The 20997-nt window shown below is 39.0% G+C and overlaps 1 protein-coding gene across 1 annotated transcript; it reads right to left on the bottom strand.

The window, feature by feature from the left end:
* Positions 1-119: 119 nt before the first annotated feature.
* OOSP1 (oocyte secreted protein 1) lies at positions 120-19882 on the bottom strand. Its single transcript, XM_058438217.1, has 5 exons — positions 19784-19882; positions 15298-15479; positions 12439-12536; positions 9853-9981; positions 120-401 (listed from the first exon to the last, which is right to left on the bottom strand). The coding sequence occupies exons 1-5, from the start codon at positions 19857-19859 to the stop codon at positions 395-397; spliced, it is 492 nt and encodes a 163-aa protein (XP_058294200.1). The 5' UTR covers positions 19860-19882; the 3' UTR covers positions 120-394.
* Positions 19883-20997: the final 1115 nt, after the last annotated feature.

Genomic DNA, 20997 nt, shown 5'->3' with positions numbered 1-20997 from the left:
GCATGAACCTGGGAGGCGGAGCTTGCAATGAGCCGAGATCACGCCACTGCACTCCAGCTTGGGCAACAGAGTGAGACTCTGTCTCAAAAAAAAAAAAAAGAAAGTGCCCCTTCAGCTCATTTTCAGAATTTTATTTGGAAAATAGGTGGTTGAAGATCCAAAGAACATGTATGATGACACATTTTAAAACAGAAACCAGTATCATCATTAAACAGACATTCCAGGGTGACATTTAATGTTCTCTCCGAAGACAAGTACCTTGGATGGATAAATGAAATGGCAGGGTGTGATGAAGATCCATCTCGCTCAACAGCACATGAAATATGCATGAGTCCTCGCCTTGGTAATGTTCTTGAGATAAATATTAGCAGAGATCTAAAAGTAACCTTCATTTTTAAAACCTGAGGGTATAAAATAAATTTTAAGTAGATTTATCAATTACATTACAGTTAAATTTTTACAGAATTCAAAGAAGCATTCAAAGTTTTTAAAACGAACAAATTTAGGTTAAAGTGAACAGAAAGGCATATTTGTTTTTAAAATTAGATGATCTGTCATATGAAAAAGATACTTGCACACGCATATTTGTAGCCGCACAATTTGCAATTACAAAATCACAGAACAAACCCAAATGCCCATCAATCAATGAGTGGATAAAGAAACTGTTATATATATAATAGAATACTACTCAGCCATAAGAAGGAATGAATTAACACTACTCACAGTGACCTGGATGAGATTGGAAACTATTATTCTAAGTGAACCAACTTAGGAATGGCAAACCAAACATTGTATGTTCTCACTTATATGTGGGAGCTGAGCTATGAGGACGCAAAGGCATAAGAAAGACATGATGGACTCTGGGGACTCAGGGAAGAGTGGGAAAGGGGTGAGGGATAAAAGACTATAAATATAGTGCAGTGTATACTAAATAGGGCTCCTGAGATCTCAGGACTATCTTAGGGCTCTGATGAAAGAAGATGGGAGGGCCGGGCGCGGTGGCTCACGCTTGTAATCCCAGCACTTTGGAAGGCCGAGGCGGGCAGATCACGAGGTCAGGAGATCGAGACCACGGTGAAACCCCGTCTCTACTAAAAATACAAAAAATTAGCCGGGCGTGGTGGCGGGCACCTGTAGTCCCAGCTACTCGGGAGGCTGAGGCAGGAGAATGGCGTGAACCCAGGAGGCGGAGCTTGCAGTGAGCCGAGATTGCGCCACTGCACTCCAGCCTGGGCGACAGAGCGAGACTCCGTCTCAAAAAAATAAATAAATAAATAAATAAATAAATAAATAAATAAATAAATAAATAAAAAGAAAGAAGATGGGAGGGAAACAAGGGGAGACTGGCCGCCCTGCAAATCACGTGATTAATTTAGCCATGACTCCCTGAGGCAAATGTCCTCAGCCAAGGAAACTGCTATTGCTATCATGATTTTGGTCCACAACCCACCTTGAACTAATACATTTGACAATGAAAATGAATTACTTTAAAAAAAAAAGAAGAAAAAGAAGGAAGGGAGAGAGGAGAGGAAGGGAGGGAGGAAAGAAAACTGCAAGCCTAATGAGGGCATTCTTGGATATCCAATTGCTACAAAAGTAGTTCGCCTTCCATTTCTGTATCCGCTGGTCACAGATTGGTGTACTAGTCCATTAATCACATGTCATTCTTTGAGTGGCACTGTCTCACAGCACCTAGCACAGCTCCACATACTTTGTTCTATTCAATAAATGGAATAAATGAAAATAATAAATAAAAATAGACGATCTGGCCAGGCACAGTGGCCCATGCCTGTAATCCCCACTTTGGGAGGCCAAAAGAGGAGGATCAGTTGAGCCCAGGAGTCAAGACCAACCTGGGCAACACGGCATAAATCTACCTCTACAAAAAATACAAAGATTAGTCAGTTGTGGTAGCGTGAGCATGTAGTCCCAGCTACTCAGAGACTGAGAGGTGGGAGGATTGCTTGAGCCCACCGAGCACTGTTGAGATATTGAGGCTGCAGTGAGCCATGAGCATGCCTCTGCACTCCAGCCCAGGCAACAGAGCAAGACCTGTCTCAAAGAAAAAAAAAAAAAATAGATGATCTATTAAACTTGGCACACTGTGTAGGAAAGTAGGAACCCCTAGTAAGTTTTAATTTAATCTAAATCTATTGCTTCTATGATACAACATAATTATTCAAATACCATTATTTAAAAAGCAATTAAATCATTTATTGTATAATTGGGCTTATTCTTTGTTTAAATTTTGTATTTTCCCTGAATAGCTTACTATTTCTATCTTCCTAAAAGTCATGGTTTCCTATGAAATGAGACAATGCCAGATTCATAGGATTGTAGTATTAGACAAAAAAAATCATAAAGATATGAAAAATTCATGAAGATATTGGCCCTTAAGAAGTCAATATAAATAATATCCACAATTAGACTGAAAGGATTTAAAAAGATAGTTAACGGTTGATGAAATGCTTTAATAAGCACATTCACTGAAATATTTTATTTTCTATATAATATTGGGTCCTTGATTTCCTTTGGCCAGTTGATGAATTTTATCTCATTCTAATGTAAACCATAAAGTGTTTTTTTGTGCTTTCTTCCCAGAAGGTATGCAAATTCTACAGTATTAGGAAAAAATAGGTAAATCATAATAAAAAGTTCTCATGATACCACTACTAGATATAGGCTCAGTTTCATGTTTGTATAGCACCTCTATATGTTCTCTTTGTCTAACAAAATGATTCTTGATTTCTGAGATAAATTCTTACAATTTTTTTACACGTTAAAAAAAAGAAGAAGAAAACAAAAGGAGAGCCTGATTAAAGAAAAAAAGGCCCACATCTAAATTGGGCTTCAGAATTTGACAAGTATAGATGTATATTCAGATAATTCTATATGAGGATCATACATGAATCCTCAAAACTACAGTGTTCTCCCTCCAACCCTCGAGAAGCTTAGTATAAACTCAGGGAAAGAGTAAACTCAATGAAAGATGCTATTATTTTTATAGAAGAATATATAGATAGATGATTAGATAGATAATTAGATGATAGATAGATGATAGATAGATAGATAGATAGATAGATAGATAGATAGATAGATAGATAGATAGATAGATAGATAAAGTCCCTTCACTTTTCTCTGGTAGAAAATGGACTTAACTTCTACTATTTCAACAATTACATTGAATTTAAAACTACTAGATGAGTGATTTTGCTGTAAATAGAGAAATAAAAACGATACTCTCTGCAGAACTGTCAACATATTCAGAGCAAGTTCTGTGTTCAATTTAACTTAGATACCATGGAGCAGGGTTCAGCAAACTACAGCCCACAAGCCAAATCTAGCCCACTACCTATTTTGGTAAAAAAAAATTTATTAGAATACACGTGGCCATGCTTATTTGTTTACGTACTGCACATGTCTGCTTTCATGGAACAAGGGCAGAGCTGAGTAGTTGCAACAGAAACTTTATGATCTACAAAGCCTAAAATGCATACAGTCACATTGCACAATGATATTTTGGTCAAGAAGAGACCGCATATATGACTGTGTTCCCACGAGATTATAATGGAGCTTCTCTATACAAGTGTACCCTGTTTATCTTTTCTATGTTTACATATGTTTTGATACACAGATACCAATGTGATACAGTTGCCTACAATATCCAGCACAGTAACATGCTGTTCAGGTTTGTGTCCTAGTAGCAACAGGCTATACCATATAGCCTAGGTGTAAAGTGGGCTATGCCATCTAGGTTTGTGTAAGTACACTCTATGAAGTCTGCACAATGATGAAATCGCCTAGCAATGCATTTCTCAGAAAATATTCCCACTAGTAAGCAACTCATGACTATACTATGGAGACTTTTACAGAACAAGTTTGCCAATCCCTATCCTAGAGCTCAATATGCTTAAGAGGTTTAATTCATTGACTGACAGGCAAGGAACTATTATCTATATTACATGTTGATTTCCTATGTTCTGAAAAAATATATTTATAAAAATCAGATTAGCCTTGCTTTACAAGGACCATCTCTGAGGCAGCTGATTCCTGGGCTGCCCAAACAACCTAACCAAGAAAAATAGCAATTGCTCTTATCTGAGATTTGATGCCACCGTCAGTTGTAGGGTACGGAAACATACAAAAAGTCTTGCCATACATTGGTTACAGAACACCCACTTTCCAGAGACACCTCATTAGAAAGCACATACCAGTCATCAACTGTCAGTGCTTTAATTTTGACATGAAGTAAGTCAAGAGTACAGTATATGTCAAAGTCTGAAAGATCCAACAAGAACACGTCAGTGCATTTCTGTCTTAGGAAACAGTTTCTCTTCCTAGAGAGAAAAAATATATATGCATATATATGAGATCTGAGAGAAATTTTAGAAACAGAAGCAAGGCAGCAAAGTCAGGAGACCAGAGCCTGAGTAGCAGGAAACTGAGCAACAAGGAAGCCAACAAGGGAAAAGTTGCTCTGGACCCAATTCCTCTAGCAAAAGTCCTTTGTAAATACTAAAACTCACAACAGCAGGTAGGGAAGCTCAATCTGGGACTCCTGCTCTAAGCCAGAACAATCAAGGGGCTGAAGTAGTTCCTAAGAACAAGGACATTTTCTAGCCATAGGCAGAAGGAAAATTAAACTCACTGGAGGAAATGGTCATGCTTAAAGCATGAAGACAGAAAAATGTAAAAGTAAACCAATAGAAAAAGACAGCATACATGCTAACCAGAGGAAAATGTGTATTAATATAGCTACATTAGACATAATGGAAAATGGGAAGGGGCAAGTTCTAACTTATCTAAGAATGCCAACTAATAGAAGGAATGATTGAAGGGGGGCAAAGGTGGGGCGGAAATCAATATTTGCAGCCACCACATTAATAATTACTTGGAACAAAAATCAGTGGGTGCTAAAACTAGTAAAAATTTGACAAGAAACAGGATATTTTTGGTTTCAATAGCTTTGGGGGTACAATTGATTTTTTTGTTAGATAGATGAATTAGATAGTGGTGAATTCTGAGCTTTTAGTGCATCCGTGACCAAGTAGTGTACACTGTACCTAACATGTCATGTTTTATTCCTAGCACCCCTCCCAACTTCCCCGCCTTCTGAGTCTCTAAAGTCCATTATATCACTCTGCATGTCTTTGTGTACTAATAGCTTGGCTCCCACTTATAAGTGAGAACAGAGGGTTTTTAGTTTGCAACTCATGTGTTACTTGACTTAGAATAATTGCCTCCAGCTCCATCCAAGTTGCTGCAAAAGACATTATGCCATTCCTTTTAATGGCCAAGTTGTATTCCATGGTATATATATGCACCACATTTTTTTTTACCACTCATTTGTCAGTGGGCACTTAGGTTAGTTCCACATCTTTGCAATTGTGAATTGTGTGGCTGTAAGCATACATGTCTTCTTCATATAATGACTTATTTTCCTTTGGGTAGATACGAAGTAGTAAGATTGGTGGATCAAATAGATTTACTTTTAGCTCTTTAAGGAATCTCCATATTGAAGAAATAGGATATTTAAGCATCCTCCCAACAAAATACTATTTTTTGCCTCTGATAAATAACTTTATAATAAATAACAAATAACTTTACAACATGACAGGCACCACCTTAACCAAATGCTTTTATAATAGGTCTTGATATCTAGTGCTCCATTTTAAATATTGATTCATGTTATACTATTGATTCCATTCCATTGATTCATATTATACCAAATATAACATGAATCAATGGAATGTTAAAAATATTTTTTCTCACAGATATTGATTCAAATTAAAGTAAGAAATTACTTGGCTGACCAATCAATCCTCTGGAACTCGTCAGGCTGATTAATTTTTGCATTCTGACCAGTTAGGAAGTTTGACTCTTTTTAAATTATAAAGATGGAAGCATGATTTTGGAAACCTGTCCAAATAATGGTTGTCAGCTAAAAAAAAAAAATTGTGCCACTGCACTCTAGCCTGGCGACAGAGCAAGACTCCATCTCAAAAGAAAAAAAAAAATGCAGTTCATTCGTTCAACGTGCACATTGAGCCTGTCAACAAAAGCCACCTCTTTGAACAAATTTCTGAAATGTATGATTTATACTGCTTGGTTCTCCACACCCAGAAAAATCACAGCAACAAGAAGATGAACTAAAGCTATCTCCAAGAGAGCCTTCATGATGCCAGATCCAAAGCAACGACCTCTCAGGATGCAGACCACAAAATGAAGCCCGCCCGCTGCCTCGCGTGACTTTACAGCTCGCAATGAACTCAGGCGCTGCATATGCACACCTTCTAATGCTGTACCATGTACTCAGCCCAATTTTCTAAAAATCGTAGCCTTTCCTGATTACCTGGGCTCCAAAGTTCAAGAGAGTAGGTAAAGTAAGCATGAAAATTGTGCTCAGCGATCTCTCTCTTTTTTAGGTCTATGGTAGTGACAGAAAAGTAAGTATGTATAATTTCATGCCATTTTTTTTTTAATTTTAGGATCTGTTATTGTGAAGGTAATTTAAGCAATACGAGGTGACCCCACCTGACACTGATGTGCCTGAACCTTCTGCCCACCTTTTTTTATATTCAGCATTTCAGCAATCCATCTTATCCCTCCACCTGTACACTAGTTTGGATTTTTTTGCAATTTGATAATTTATCATAAATAGCTGTAGTGATTATTATAAATGTTTGGGACTTTTTGCTATCATGTGATAGTAATGCAGGCAGTTTTTATTCAAGGATACAACTCTGAAACCAAAATTTCTTAATCATTTCTTAAACATCTGGATCTCTTTAAAAAGTATTCAGAAATTCATGGTAATCTATAAAAAAAACTATTACCATGTGCAGGTACTTATCTGATACGCTAGTTTCTGTCTCCACTTTCCCCTACAATGACTCCATTTCTATTTTTCTCTTTACAGCCATACTCCTAGAAAAAGCCACTTGTACTCATACCTTTGGGTTTCTTTCTTCTCATACTTCCTTAAAGCTGATCCAACCAACTTTCACCCACACCTCTCCACCAAAACTGTCTTTTACCAAAGTCATCAATGCCCCTCACATTGCTAGATCTAATGGACAACCCTTAGTTCTCATCCCACTTAACTTTTCAGCAACAGAAGATATAGCTGACAGCTCCACCTGCACGGCTCCCAGGACCCCACTCTGCCCTGGTTTTACTTCCAGTTGACCTACTGTCTTCTCTTTGGCTCATTCAAAGATTCTGCCTTCTCTCAGCAACCTCTTAACATTGGATATGCCAAGACCCAAACCTTGGACTGATTATCTTCATTTTCCTCACTTCTTTGCTTTGAACTCATGCAATCTTACTGGCTTTAAGTATTAGTATGTGCTGATGAATCCTAATGTTCTACATCCAGTCTGGACCTTCTCCCTCTGAACTCCAGACCTCTATATTCAACTACTGACTTGCTCTCTCCTCTTGGAGATCTAAGCAGCATCTTAAACATGGCATTTTCAAAATAAGGTTCCAAACCAACATCTTCCACATTTTTATCCAAGATAGTAGCATCTCCCACTTTATAGTAGCTCATAAATCCTAAACTCTCCAGATTCCTCTAACATACTTCATCTCTAGCTGTCTGCAAATCCTTAGATCAATTGACTTGAACTCTTCCTATGAAATCCATGCTACATCTAAACCAGGGTTCTCATCCTCAGTACTATTGACTCTGGGCCCTGAAAACTTTGTCATCAGTGGCTGTCTAAGGCACTGTAGATGTTCAGCAGCATCCCTAGGTCTATACAGATGCCAGTAGCACACTAATACCATCACTGTAATGAACAAAGCTGCTTCCAGATACATTCCCCAGAGGGTAAAATTGCCCCTGGCTGAAGACCGTTGGCCTTGTAGTCACTACTACCTAATTCCTCTCCCTACTTCAGTCCCTGCTTCCTCTTGGTATCCATTCTCCATCCAGCAGCCAGGGTGATCCTGATCATAAAAATCCAAGTCAGATCACGTCATTCCTCCATTTAGAGCTTTCTAGGGGGTTCCCATCTTATTTCAAACAAAAGCCAAGTGTGTCCATCAACTTTGAGACATTAGATGAGGTACTCCACTCATTGTTTTAGGTGTTTCAGTTGTTGTTTTAAGACCTCATCTGTATGACTTTCCCTCTCCAATCATGCTGGCCTTGTTCTGCAAACACTCAGCGACTTTACATCAGCTGTTCCCATATTCTTTTTTTAATTTTAATATTATTATACTTTAAGTTTTAGGGTACATATGCAAACGGCCTTCCCTCCAGGATCTGCAGGGTTCATTCCCTCACTTCCTCCAGCTCTTTCCTCAATCATCACCTTCAAGGGATGCCTTCCCTGATGCCATATTAAGGACCACAACCCTCACCCAAGTATTCCCTATCTTCTTACTCTGCCTCTATTCCCTAAGGTGCATTTACTCTTTCTTAAAATACCATAGAGTATGTTTTTTGTGTATACTCTGCCTCCTCCTACTAAAGTGTGAACTCCATGAGGGATTCTTTGTGGAATAAATGAATGATTAGGCACTGTTACCAGGACCAACCACAACTAAGCCTTAGCTAAGGGCATGAATCAGCAACTGAGACGAGTTAGTAACTGTACCCTTAAAAACCTATTTCTAATGAGCATTGAAGCTTAAAATTACATACAAGTCAGTCTTGCAATAACTAGAAACAGATATATAATAGTATAAACTTTATTCATAAATAAAACTTCATAAAGTTAAAAGCAGTGGCAGTTCCTATTTTAAAAAGGGAATAGTGGAAGGCAGACTGCATTTTATTTAAAATCACAATTTAGGTTTTTCAGATGGATAACAGCTGAGAGCATTAAATCCCCTTCCTGCTTTTCAGATTTTCACAAAATAGCACATTAAATCCTCAGTCCTAAGTAATCATGGCAGAGATTCCAAATTGCCTCTCAATATCAGAGTGGACAGAACAGTTTCTTCTCTTGCAGTAAAGGTACTCATTTGATGAACAAGGGAGTGTAGCAGTCAGATTCTTACTGAAATGGAAGAAAGACAGTAAAATATATGTCCCAATGTAAACATTACTTCCCTACTTCCAAGAGCCTGTTATTCATAAGTGAAGCAATGTACATGTATGGAAATGAAGGAGAAGGTGTAAGTGGGAGGTAAGGGAGGAGAAGAAAGAAAGTATATGTTCTATCCTCGAGACTGTAATCCTTAAGTGTTTAATGATTCAAGTGCGATGTATGTATAAGTGAATAAGGATACTTTTGCCCTCTAAGCTATGAAGTACATCCCAAATGTTCTAGGTATCCTGTTTACTCTCTATTAAACACAGCTCCATCCTTTTATTAATAGCCAGATATTAATATGTGTGGATTTTTCATAATATACCTTCATATGGGGCTCAAGAATGAAAAACTATACTACCTTACAGTCATTTGGTACTTTCTGGAAAAAGTTGCAACACAGACTTATGACACTTCTGAGTTCACTTTCCCAGGGATCATCAACATATCTAAGCCACTTTGTAGGCTCAGTGTTAATACTCATTTATTACAATTCAGAACTTTATTGATATTGAAATTGATAGGTATTTTCTTTTTAAGTTAATTATAGTATTTCACATAATACCCAAAATGGATAGCTCTTAGTTATATGGGGTTCCCAGTTAGTAACAGATTATCAAGACCACCATGATCAATAAAATCTTCAACAAACATAGGAAATCATGAATTTGCATTCTTGAACCGGAAACCTTTTAGGCACAATGCACCTTAACACAAATGTGTGCCATTTCCTTGACAATTGTATTGACTGGTATCTAGGACATACCTGGACAAAAATCATAAGATGCCAGTTTTAAAGCATTCTTACCAAGATTGTGTTGCAGAAGTTACTGCCATGTCTTCATTCGCAATGTGTATTCTCACCTCTATCTCCCATGCATTAACATTGTCAGTTTCCCCATCTCTCATTTCAACTGCATTTAAAAGACGATGCTGACTAAAATAAGAGAAGATAGAAAAATATCACATAGTGGTTAAGATCTACTCAGATCCTAGCATTTACAAGGCTGAACTTGGGGCCAAATTCCTATTATTAGTAGATGTATTGATTTCTGCTTCCTGCCACCACTCCCCAACACACCCCGCCCCAGAACATCACAGGCAGTATTTGTGGTGCTAAGAAGCAAAGACTTAAAAAACAGACTTCTGGGTTCACTTCTTGATTCCACCATCTGCCAGCAAATGATGTTGACCAAGTAACTTAATTTCTCTGTTTCAATTTTCTCATCCTGAATTTGGCATAATAGTATCTACCACCACAGCTGGGTACCTATAGTCCCAGCTACATGGGAGGCTGAAAAGAGAGACTTCCTTGAACCCAGAAGTTCAAGATCAGCCTGAGCAAAATAAGGAGGCTCAACCACTTAAAAATAAAAAAAAATAAAAAAGAATAATATCTACCTCATTGAGTTAGCAGAAGGAACAAATACATTCATACAAGCACAGTGTAGGCATATAGTAAGTGATTAATAAATGTTAGCTGCTATTATAATTATCTGTGAGAAGAGCTCTATGTAATATGGCTCTTCTGTAATTACTCAGGGAAAAAAATTTTCAGTTCAGGATTTTAACCAGAAAAACCTAATTGAAAAATTGTCCAAAGTCCTGCCAAATATATCACACTTTTGCTAAGACCTAATCAAAATGGTTGTTAATTTTCTAAATTTTTTTATTTTTAGTTTCTGTGGGTACATGATTGATAGATAGATGATAGATAGATAGATAGATAGATAGATAGATAGATAGATAGATAGATAGATAGATATGGTACACGAGATATTTTGATACAGGCATCTAATATGAAATAAGCACTTAGACTTTCTCAAGATGTCAATAAAAAAAAAAAAAGACCCAATCTTAACCCACAAATCCTGTTTTAAGATGTCTCTCTCCCAACACTGTCAGCCCTGCGTAGTACATGCTGATCTTGACAACCTGATGAGTTCAGTATCTTTTAGACTTCATTATGCTTTCTCTATTGCCTTCAGGAAACTTGCATATGGGTTCAAGTTTAAATAACTTAAATAACTTGATTTGGTTGGTGAAAACCTATCAGGTTTTCAGGGACCCTGACACTTATATCAAAAAATAAGTCATCATTTCACTTTTCAATAATATTCCTACTATTCCTATGTTCTAGGGGACAGTTGTAACAACTTTTGAAGAATACAAGGCCAAGTGATGATATGGTTTGGAATCTGTGTCCCTACTCAAATCTCATGTTCATTGTAATCCCCAATATTGGTGGCAGAACCTGGTGGGAGGTGATGGGGTCATGGGGGTGGACCCTTCATGAATGGTTTAGCACAGCAGTCCCCAAACGTTTTGGCACCAGGGGCCAATTTTGTGGAAGACAATTTTTGCACTGATGGGGGTGATGGTTTGGGGATGCAAGTGTTCCGCCTCAGATCACCAGGCATTAGATTCTCATAAGGAATGCGCAACCTAGATCCCTCGCATGCGCAGTTCACAATAGGGTTCGTGCTCCTATGAGAATCCAATGCCGCCACTAATCTGACAGGAGATACAGCTCAAGTGGTAATGCTGGCTTGCTGCTCACCTCCTTCTGTGCTGCCAGGTTCCTGACAGGCAAGGGACCACTACATGTCCATGGCTCAGGGGTTATGGACCCCTAGTTTAGCACCATCCCTTTGGTGCTGGTCTCATGATAGAGTTCTCGGGAGATGTGGTTTTTTAAAAGTGTGTAGCACCTCCCCCGACCACTTCCTCCTGCTCCAGCCATGTCAGTGTGCCTGCTCCAGCTTTGCCTTCTGTTGCCTTCCACCATGAGTAAAAAACTCTGAGGTTTCCCCAGCCATGCTTCCTGTGCAGCTTGTAGAACAATGAGCCAATTAAACTTCTTTTCTTATAAATTACCCGGCATTTCTTTTTTTCTTTTTTTTTTTTTTTTTTGAGAAGGAGTCTCACTCTGTTGCCCAGGCTGGAGTGCAATGGCACGATTTCAGCTCACTGCAAGCTCCACCTCCTGGGTTCACACCATTCTGCTGCCTCAAGCTCCCTAGGAGCTGGGACTACAGGCACCCCCCACCACGCCCAGCTAATTTTTTTTTTTTTTTGTATTTTTAGTAGAGACGGGGTTTCACCGTGTTAGCCAGGATGGTCTCGATCTTCTGACCTCATGATCCTCCTGCCTCGGCCTCCCAAAGTGCTGGGATTACAGGTGTGAGCCACCGCGCCCAGCCGGCATTTCTTTATAGCCATACAACAGAGGACTAAGACACCAAGGATCAAAAGATCTGTGTTCCCATTAGGGTTTGGTGTCTCCCACACTCCCATCACTGGTTGTACCATTTAACCTTTCAGATTTGGGATTTTCATCTAGACAGTAAATGAAGCCAGGGGCTAGGGCAGGGGTCTGGCATTCCATACTCACTTGTGGACAACACACGACAGAGGCATTTCAGATCGGACAGTAGAGTCTCTTGAGATATACTTGATTTTAGTTTTAAGCAGAAGAACTCCCCGGAGAGGCTACAAGACAAAGAGAGGTTTTAAACCCATGTTTGTCTCAAGTATCTCAGGAAACTTACAGGCATCTAAATAAGAATTTATAGATACATCAAACTTTCTAAAAATGGTCACACTCTCACTAAACTATAAACAGCATCTCTTCACAGGAAACAGGACCAGTTTCCAAACTGACAGATGGGTTAAAATCTGGCACAGTGCTTGTACATAAAAGGCAAGCAATACTTGTTAGTTAAAAGAGAAAGGAGCTTTGTGATTCACATTCAAGAAAGCAATTGACATCTCTTTTTGAGACACACAGTTGTAGTGATGCATTGCTTATTCAAAGCGAGCATGGGCTTTGAGATCATGTGAATCACGTTTGGAATCTTGGAGCTGCCTCTATTCATCATGAATCTTGGAAATCGTGTTTAAACAATTAGGTCTGTTTTCTTATTTCTAAAAAAAAAAAAAGCAATAATTATGGTGGTAAAGAATAATAGTGATTAAGTTATCAGCATATAGTAAATACCTAACAGGAAGAATACCTGTTTTCAGGGGGGTGGGGCGGAATGGAGTTAATTTTTTTCTAAGAACATTTAGCATATGGTTCTCAATATAAGGCCCAGTCTTTGACAGCATAGGAGGATACGATGATTCAGGGATACCCATATTCATTACATAATTTTAAATGTTCCTATCTCAGATATATCCTGCTGTCTTTGGATAATTTGAAAATATAAGCATAGATAAAATGAAATTAACATACTACCACCACCCAGATTCTTAAGTTAACATTTGAATATTTCCCACCCCCCCAATTTATATCAAGGTTGATAGTGCCCCCCTAATACATGCTGTGGTATATTAGACCTCTAACGTGCTTCCCAGATCCCATAAGGGCTTGTTGACCCAGCTGCCGGATATGCTGTTACCAGATAGCCTTCAGCCTTCAGCTCTCACCCCATCCAGGCATTGTGTAGCTGCTGAGGGCTGTCTTACCCCTGGCCACACTCCTCTCCCTGGCCCACTTCTGATCACCTACCCAGCAAGAATGTGAAGCCCTGTGCAGGGACAGCCAAAGCTGTCTCTGAGCCAGCATCACAGCTCAGCTTTGCCCTTTGCCCAATCTTCTTTCTCCCAAAAGCACTTCTTAATATTCCGCACACTCAGCTCTACCTCAAATTTTGCTTTTGCTTTCTATGTTACCCAATCTGTGGAATTTATCTAAACCTAATCAAGTTCTATTACTTCTCTTAGCATTTTGTTTGAGATAATGAAAAAAATAAGTAATATCATAGCAAGATTTTACTAACTTTAAAAACTTTTTAAATTAAGTTAAAATTCCAGTTATACTTTTATCAGTGATATACACAATGACTTAGTATACCCAAAATATCTGGTGAGTAGGGGCTAGGGCTGGGAGATTACTGAGTATTTACTTTAAAAAGGCTTCTGATGCTTGATTAGTGTTACTCCCTCCTTTTGGTTGCAATTGACCAAACTTCATAAATTATAATAAATAATTAGTTAGAGAAACTGTTGAAAAACCTTGTGATGCATGGAAAATACTTCCTTCCTTCAAAAGGTTCAACTCTCCTGCTCTCCTGGATTCTCATAGGAGCACGAACCCTATTGTGAACTGCGCATGCAAGGGATCTAGGTTGCGCACTCCTTATGAGAATCTAATGCTTGGTGATCTGAGGTGGAACAGTTGCATCCCCAAACCATCACCCCCTATCAGTGCAAAAATTGTCTTCCACAAAATTGGCCCCTAGTGCCAAAACGTTTGGGGACTGCTGTGCTAAACCATTCATGAAGGGTCCACCCCCATGACCCCATCACCTCCCACCAGGTTCCACCTCCAATATTGGGGATTACAATGAACATGAGATTTGCGTAGGGACACAGATTCTAAACCATATCACTTGGCCTTGTATTCTTCATTAAACATTAATGAATAATTCGTGTCTGCAATTACCACCTAACAAGAAAAAAGTATTTAGCATCTCCTTTCTTAACTGCTTCTGTCCTAAATGTGATCATTAAAGAGTCTGGCCATATTACAAATAGACACTTAGTGACTTCTAGTTTGTAGGTATGCTGAAGGAACCATAAGACACTTGGGTTTTTTGTTTTTGTTTTCATACTTTAAGTTTTAGGGTACATGTGCACAACGTGCAGGTTTGTTACATATGTATACATGTGCCATGTTGGTGTGCTGCAACCATTAACTCATCATTTAACATTAGGTATATCTCCTAATGCTATCCCTCCCCCCTTCCCCCACCCCACAACAGGACCCATGAAGCTAGAAACCATCATTTTTTTTTTTTTTTTTTTTTTTTTTTTTGAGACGGAGTCTTGCTCTGTCGCCCAGGCTGGAGTGCAGTGGCGCGATCTCGGCTCACTGCAACCTCCGCCTCCCGGGCTCACGCCATTCTCCTGCCTCAGCCTCTCCGAGTAGCTGGGACTACAGGTGCCCGCCACCACGCCCGGCTAATTTTTTGTATTTTTGGTAGAGACGGGGTTTCACCGTGGTCTCGATCTCCTGACCTCGTGATCCGCCCGCCTCGGCCTCCCAAAGTGCTGGGATTACAAGCGTGAGCCACCGCGCCCGGCTGAAACCATCATTTTTAGCAAACTATCACAAGGACAAAAAAACCAAACACCGCATGTTCTCACTCACAGGTGGGAATTGAACAACGAGAACACATGGACACAGGAAGGGGAACATCACACACTGGGACACTTGGGTTTTAAGTAAGATAGCCATTTCTCTTACTTGAATTACAATACCACAGTCATGAGGATGGTAGAAAAACTCATAGTAGACATTTGGCAAAACATAAGTTACACCGCAGCCATCTCCTAGAAACACTTCATCGGGGTTCATATACAAATTGTAAAATATCGTGGGTTTAATCCTGGCAAAGAACCAAAACTGGGTGCAGTGTACTTGAACAGCTGAAAAGCAGAAAAGAGAAACTTTGTTAGTATGCAATTACATAGATCAGCTCAAAAAAATTTAGCATACCCTGTTAATACAAATGAAGAGATCATCCCTTACTAAAACAAAATGTCTTAAGAGGTGAACAAGTTTGCAAAAGATGGTCTCTGTATTATTACTTCATCCCCTAAAAATATTCACACATATACTCATCCTTCAAACACATTCTTTAGTGAATCTATATGTAGGGAGAAAAATCAATACAAAATACGATTTCATCTAACCCTCCAAAGTCACTTATTGTAGAGCTAGAATCACAAGACTATATCTATATTATAATGTTTATACTAAGTATAGAGCATTTTCTGTCTCCCTTGTTCAACTGAAGCTCTTTGAAGCAAGCTCTTCCATTTCTATGGAAGCAAGCAAGTTTCCATTTTTATACCCACAGTTTCATGATATATAAAGACCTGTCCAGAAAACTCATGCTAGAAACCAGGATTTACAGAAATTGAGTGAAAACAGTGCTATCCTTTCCCTTCTATCTTGAAATATCTGGACATTAAGTGTTTTTACTCTGAAAATGGAAATAAGTTTCTGATATAATCTGCTACTTGAATTAGGTCCCAGGCAAAGAGAATTAGAACAAACTAGAAATTGTGAGACTGGGTAGGCATGAGTTTTTTTGTTTTTGTTTTTTTTAAGAGTAAGTTTGGCTATTCTTCTAGACTACACTAAAGGAAAATTTTATCAGTTGCTCTTAAGATACTAGAAGGAGCCTGAGTTCTCAGGAGATACTGAAAACTCAGCAGAGAAACCGAAGCAATATAAATCTGCAATCGTTTCACAGAAGGGGCTATACATATTACAAATAACTATATGAAAAGATGTTTAATATCATCAGCCATTATGGAAATCCAAAGTCAAATCACAATATCACTACACACCTATCACAATGGCTAAGATGAATAATAGTGAAGACCCCAAATGCTGGTGAGGATGCCGAGAAACTGGGTCACTCATACATTGCTGGGACAATGTGAAATGTATCAACCACACCGGAAAACAGTTTGTCAATTTCTTTAAAAACTAAACATACAACAACCATATGACTCAACAATTAAACTCTTCGGCATTTATCCCAGGGAAATAAAAATGTATGTTCACATAAAATGTACATAAATGGGCCGGGCGAGGTGGCTCACTCCTGTAATCCCAACACTTTAGGAGGGCGAGGCGGGTGGATCACGAGGTCAGGAGTTCAAGACCAGTCTGACCAACATGGTGAAACCCCGTCTCTACAAAAAATACAAAAATTAGCCAGGCATGGTGGCACGTGCCTGTAATCCCAGCTACTCAGGAGGCTGAGGCGGGAGAATCACGTGAACCTGGGAGGCAGAGGTTGCAGTGAGGCGAGATGGCACCACTGCACTCCAGCCTGGGCGACAAAGCTAGACTCTGTCTCAAAAAAAAAAGTACATAAATGTTAACAATAGCTTTATTTGTAATAGTCAAAAACTGAAGACAGCCCAGATGTCTTTTGGTGGGTGAATAGTTAAACAAACCATGGTACAATCATGCCATGGAATTCCACTCAGCAATAAAAAGAATCAAGTATTGATACACGCAACATCTTGGATGAATCTTCAAGGAAGTACACTGAGGGAAAAAAAGCACCAATTCCAAAAGGTTACAAACGCTGAGCCCATTTATATAACACCCTTGAAATGACAAAATTGTAGAAACGGAGAACAGATCTGTGCTTGACAAAAATTAAGGAAAGCGGAGACAGAAGGTTTGGCATGAGTGGTCCAGGAGGAAAGTAGAAGTGGTTCTAAAAGTGGCATGCTGATTACAATAGAAATGTCTGTCCTTTGGCTGCATCAATATTAATATCCCAATGTAATACTGTATTATATTTCTGCAAGATGTTACCATTGTGTGAAGCTGAATAAATAGTATACTTGATCTCTGTATTATTTCTTACACTGCATGTGAATCTACAATTACCTAAAAATAAGACTTTCCTTAAATGTAAAAGCCCCAGTTATTCATACCCACATTAGCAAAAAGTAAGACATCTGTGAGCACCAATTAGAATTAAAGAACAATTGAGCAAGAGAGTTACTTTTCAGATCTGCACCTGTGGCCTCACAGTTCCATTCCTAGATATGCACAAAAAAAAAAAAGAAACCACTCAAATACAAACATTATTTTTAACAGCCCAACACTGGAAAAATTCTATCAACATGAGAACAGAAACAATTTGCAATGCATTTATTCATTGGAATGCTAAATAGTAATTAAAATAAACCAAAGCTACAAATGTAAATCTCCAAGTGATGGACAACAAAAAAACTGTAGAATTAAATAGAAATAGAAGATAAATGCCTGCAAAACATATTTACAGATCCACAAATTTGACATAAAATTGTAAAACACACAGGAAAATGAATAATTACCAAACTCACATATGGGCAAAGAGGGAAGAGAATAGGATCAGGAATGACCACAGGGACTTCAACTCTACGTGAACTTCTATTAGAAAATAAAATGTAAGCAAATGTAGCAAATTATGGATTTAATAAAGCTGAAGAGGGGGTCAGTGGATATTGATATGATTCCTTATAGTTACCTGCTTTTTTAAACTTAGTTATCTATTTTAAATAGTTCCTAAAAAAGAAAGCATAATGAATACACTAAGATTCTAACATGTACCCATGTCAGGTCTAGGTTGTCTTGTTGAACAGGTAGCTTGACAAGTATACACAACTTTTCATTGCAATTCTGAAATCTTAACCTTAGAAATTGACAGCCCAGGCAGGAAGCAGTGGCTCATGCCTTTAATCCTAAAGTTTGGGAAGCCAAGGTGGGAGGATTCCTTGAGGCCAAGAGTTGGAGACTAGCCTGGGCAACATAGCAAGTCTCTACAAAAAAATTTTTTTTAATTAGCAGTTCACAGCTGCAGTGAGCTATCATGGCACCACTGCACTCCAGCCTGGGTGACAAAGAAAGAAAGAAAACAAAAGAAAGAGAAAGAAGAGGAAGAGAAAGAAGAGAAACAGAAGAGAAAGGGAAAAAGAAAAGAAAGAGAAAGATGAGAAAGAAGGGGAAAGAAGAGAAAAAGAAAAAAGAGAAAAAGAGAAAGAGGAAGGGAAGAGCAAAGGACAAGGAAGGGAACAGGAAGAGAAGAGGAAGAGAAGGGGAAGAGGAATAGAAAGGGAAGAGGAAGAGAAAGGGAAGGGAAAAAAGAAAAAGAGAGGAGAGAAAGAAAGAAAAGAAAACAGAAAAAAGCATTCAGCACAGTGGCTCATGCCTGTTATACCAGCACTTTGGGAGACCGAGGTGGGCAGATCACTTGAGGCCAGGAGTTTGAGACCAGCCTGGCCAATATGGTAAAACCCCATCTCTACTAAAAATACTAAAAATTAGCTGGATGTGGTGGTGCACATCTGCAGTGCCAGCTACTTGGGAGGCTGAGGCACAAGAATCGCATGAACCCGGGAGGCAGAGGCTATAGTGAGCCCAGATCATACCACTGCACTCCAGCCTCGGTGACAGCAAGACTCTTGTCTCAAAAAAAGAGAAAGGAAGAAAAGAAGGAAAGGAGGAAGGAAGGGAAAGAAAAGAAAGAGGGAGGGAGGAGGGAATGAGGGAGAAAGAGAAAGAAAGGAAGAGAGAAAGAAGGGAGGAGAGAAAGAAAGGAAAAGAGAAAGAGAAGCAGCAAAACAGGAAGAGAGAAACTGACAGCCCAAGTTTATACTCAGGGCTACCAATCATTCTGGTTTGCTCCGAACAGGAGGTTTTTGGGGCTGACACAGGAAAAGTAATGGGAAAACCTGGACCACTGTTCACCGCACTTAGGGGGCACTGACTGCTCCCTCTGAAATGAAAAGGATCTGTGAAGTATAAGGTAAAGAAAGGCTAAGCCTTATAAGGCTTTCTTCCTGTATGTGACACACCACAGAGTCCCGAGTTCTTACCACCACCCATTCCTCTGCTTTCCAGGCCACTCCACACTCTTTATATTAAACCCACTTCAAGTACTTGAGCCCCAAGAATTGATATGGTCAGAATAAGATCAAAAGGAAAGGGGAGTTGGAGAAAAACAGTCTCAGGTTAGGGCACACTCCCCAGTCTCAGTGCCGGTATGCAAGAGAAAAACATGGTATCTCAAGATTGCACATCAAAAAGAGGCACCACCCCTCCATGTGTCCTTGGCTATTATTAAGATTCAACCAGACCACAATTGTAAAGAATCCAAAGCGACATCTTTCAGCCCTCTTTAAGAAACTTCTATTCCCCAAGTCATAAGTTATACCTGACCAGTCCCCAGCACAGGTCCATATCAAGGAATGCAGATAAAAGAGCCCTTTGAACCCCAGAATGGTCTTCATTTGCCCAGATTGAAAACCAAACCTCACTCAGGAAACAGGAAGTTGGGGAGAATAGATAGCCTTATATGCCAAAATGCCTGAAGCCACACACAGATGTGGGTAATTAACTACAACTTCGGACAGCACACACGTGCCATAAATATAATTTTGTTTCATTTTCTAAGATGTTACACATTTTACTCAAATGTCAAAAAACAAGAGCAAAGATAAAGCAAAATGTGCAATAGAAGTACAATAGAAGGCTTCACTTGCTTTAGAGTCCAAAGCATCAGATATAGTTATTTTTATGCACTAAGGTTTACTTTATTAAAACTTCCTCTCATCCTATAACATCTGTCTCCACAACTGAACATGAAAGAAATAACTGGATAATTTAATTGTTCTGTGCATCTCAGCAGGCAAAGCCCTGAGAACATGGGAATTGAAAGATTTCATCTACTTTCACCTGTTTTCACCAACTAAACAGTGGTACTCAAACTTAATAGATATCAGAATCACCAGGAGAGCTTATTGAAGCACAGCTGAGTGTCATTTAGTTTTCTGATTCACTAAGACTGGGCTGGGACCTGAGAATTGAGGTTTCTCACAAGTTCCCAGGCGATGCTTATACTGACCACCCAGGGACCACACTTTGAGAATCCCTGGTCTACAGGGTTTTGCCTTCAGAGTGCATGCTGTGTTGATGCCCATTAGCAGCGATGTTTGCTTCTCAAACTTTAAGGAGCATACACATCACCTGAGGCTCTCTTTATAGTGCAGATTCTAATTCGGAATGTCTGGGGTGAAGGCTAAGATTCTGTATTTTAAGATTGCAGGGATGTTGCTCTGGAGACTACGTTGTGAGTAGCAATGCGTGTAAATAGTTACTCACGTTTAGATTCCTTTTTTCAAAACAGAAGATGCCAACTTAAAAATGAGAAATTCAAAATCTCATTACCAAAACAAGCCTAAATGAATGTTTGGTTCAAATATATTCTGATTTTTTTCGCTAATAACCAGTTATTAGAGTTTAGCAACTGTGTCCTACGTTAATAGAACATGGAAAGTAGAAGCTTACCAAAGACAAATAGAAAAGACTATATAAATGCATTTAACTATCCTTGATATTATCTGAATTTTATCATTAAATTTAGTCTGT

The sequence above is a fragment of the Hylobates moloch genome, unplaced genomic scaffold, assembly GCF_009828535.3.
Source record: "Hylobates moloch isolate HMO894 unplaced genomic scaffold, HMol_V3 SCAFFOLD_5, whole genome shotgun sequence".
Taxonomy (NCBI): Eukaryota; Metazoa; Chordata; class Mammalia; order Primates; family Hylobatidae; genus Hylobates; species Hylobates moloch.
This window is presented reverse-complemented; position numbering and strand designations above follow the sequence as displayed.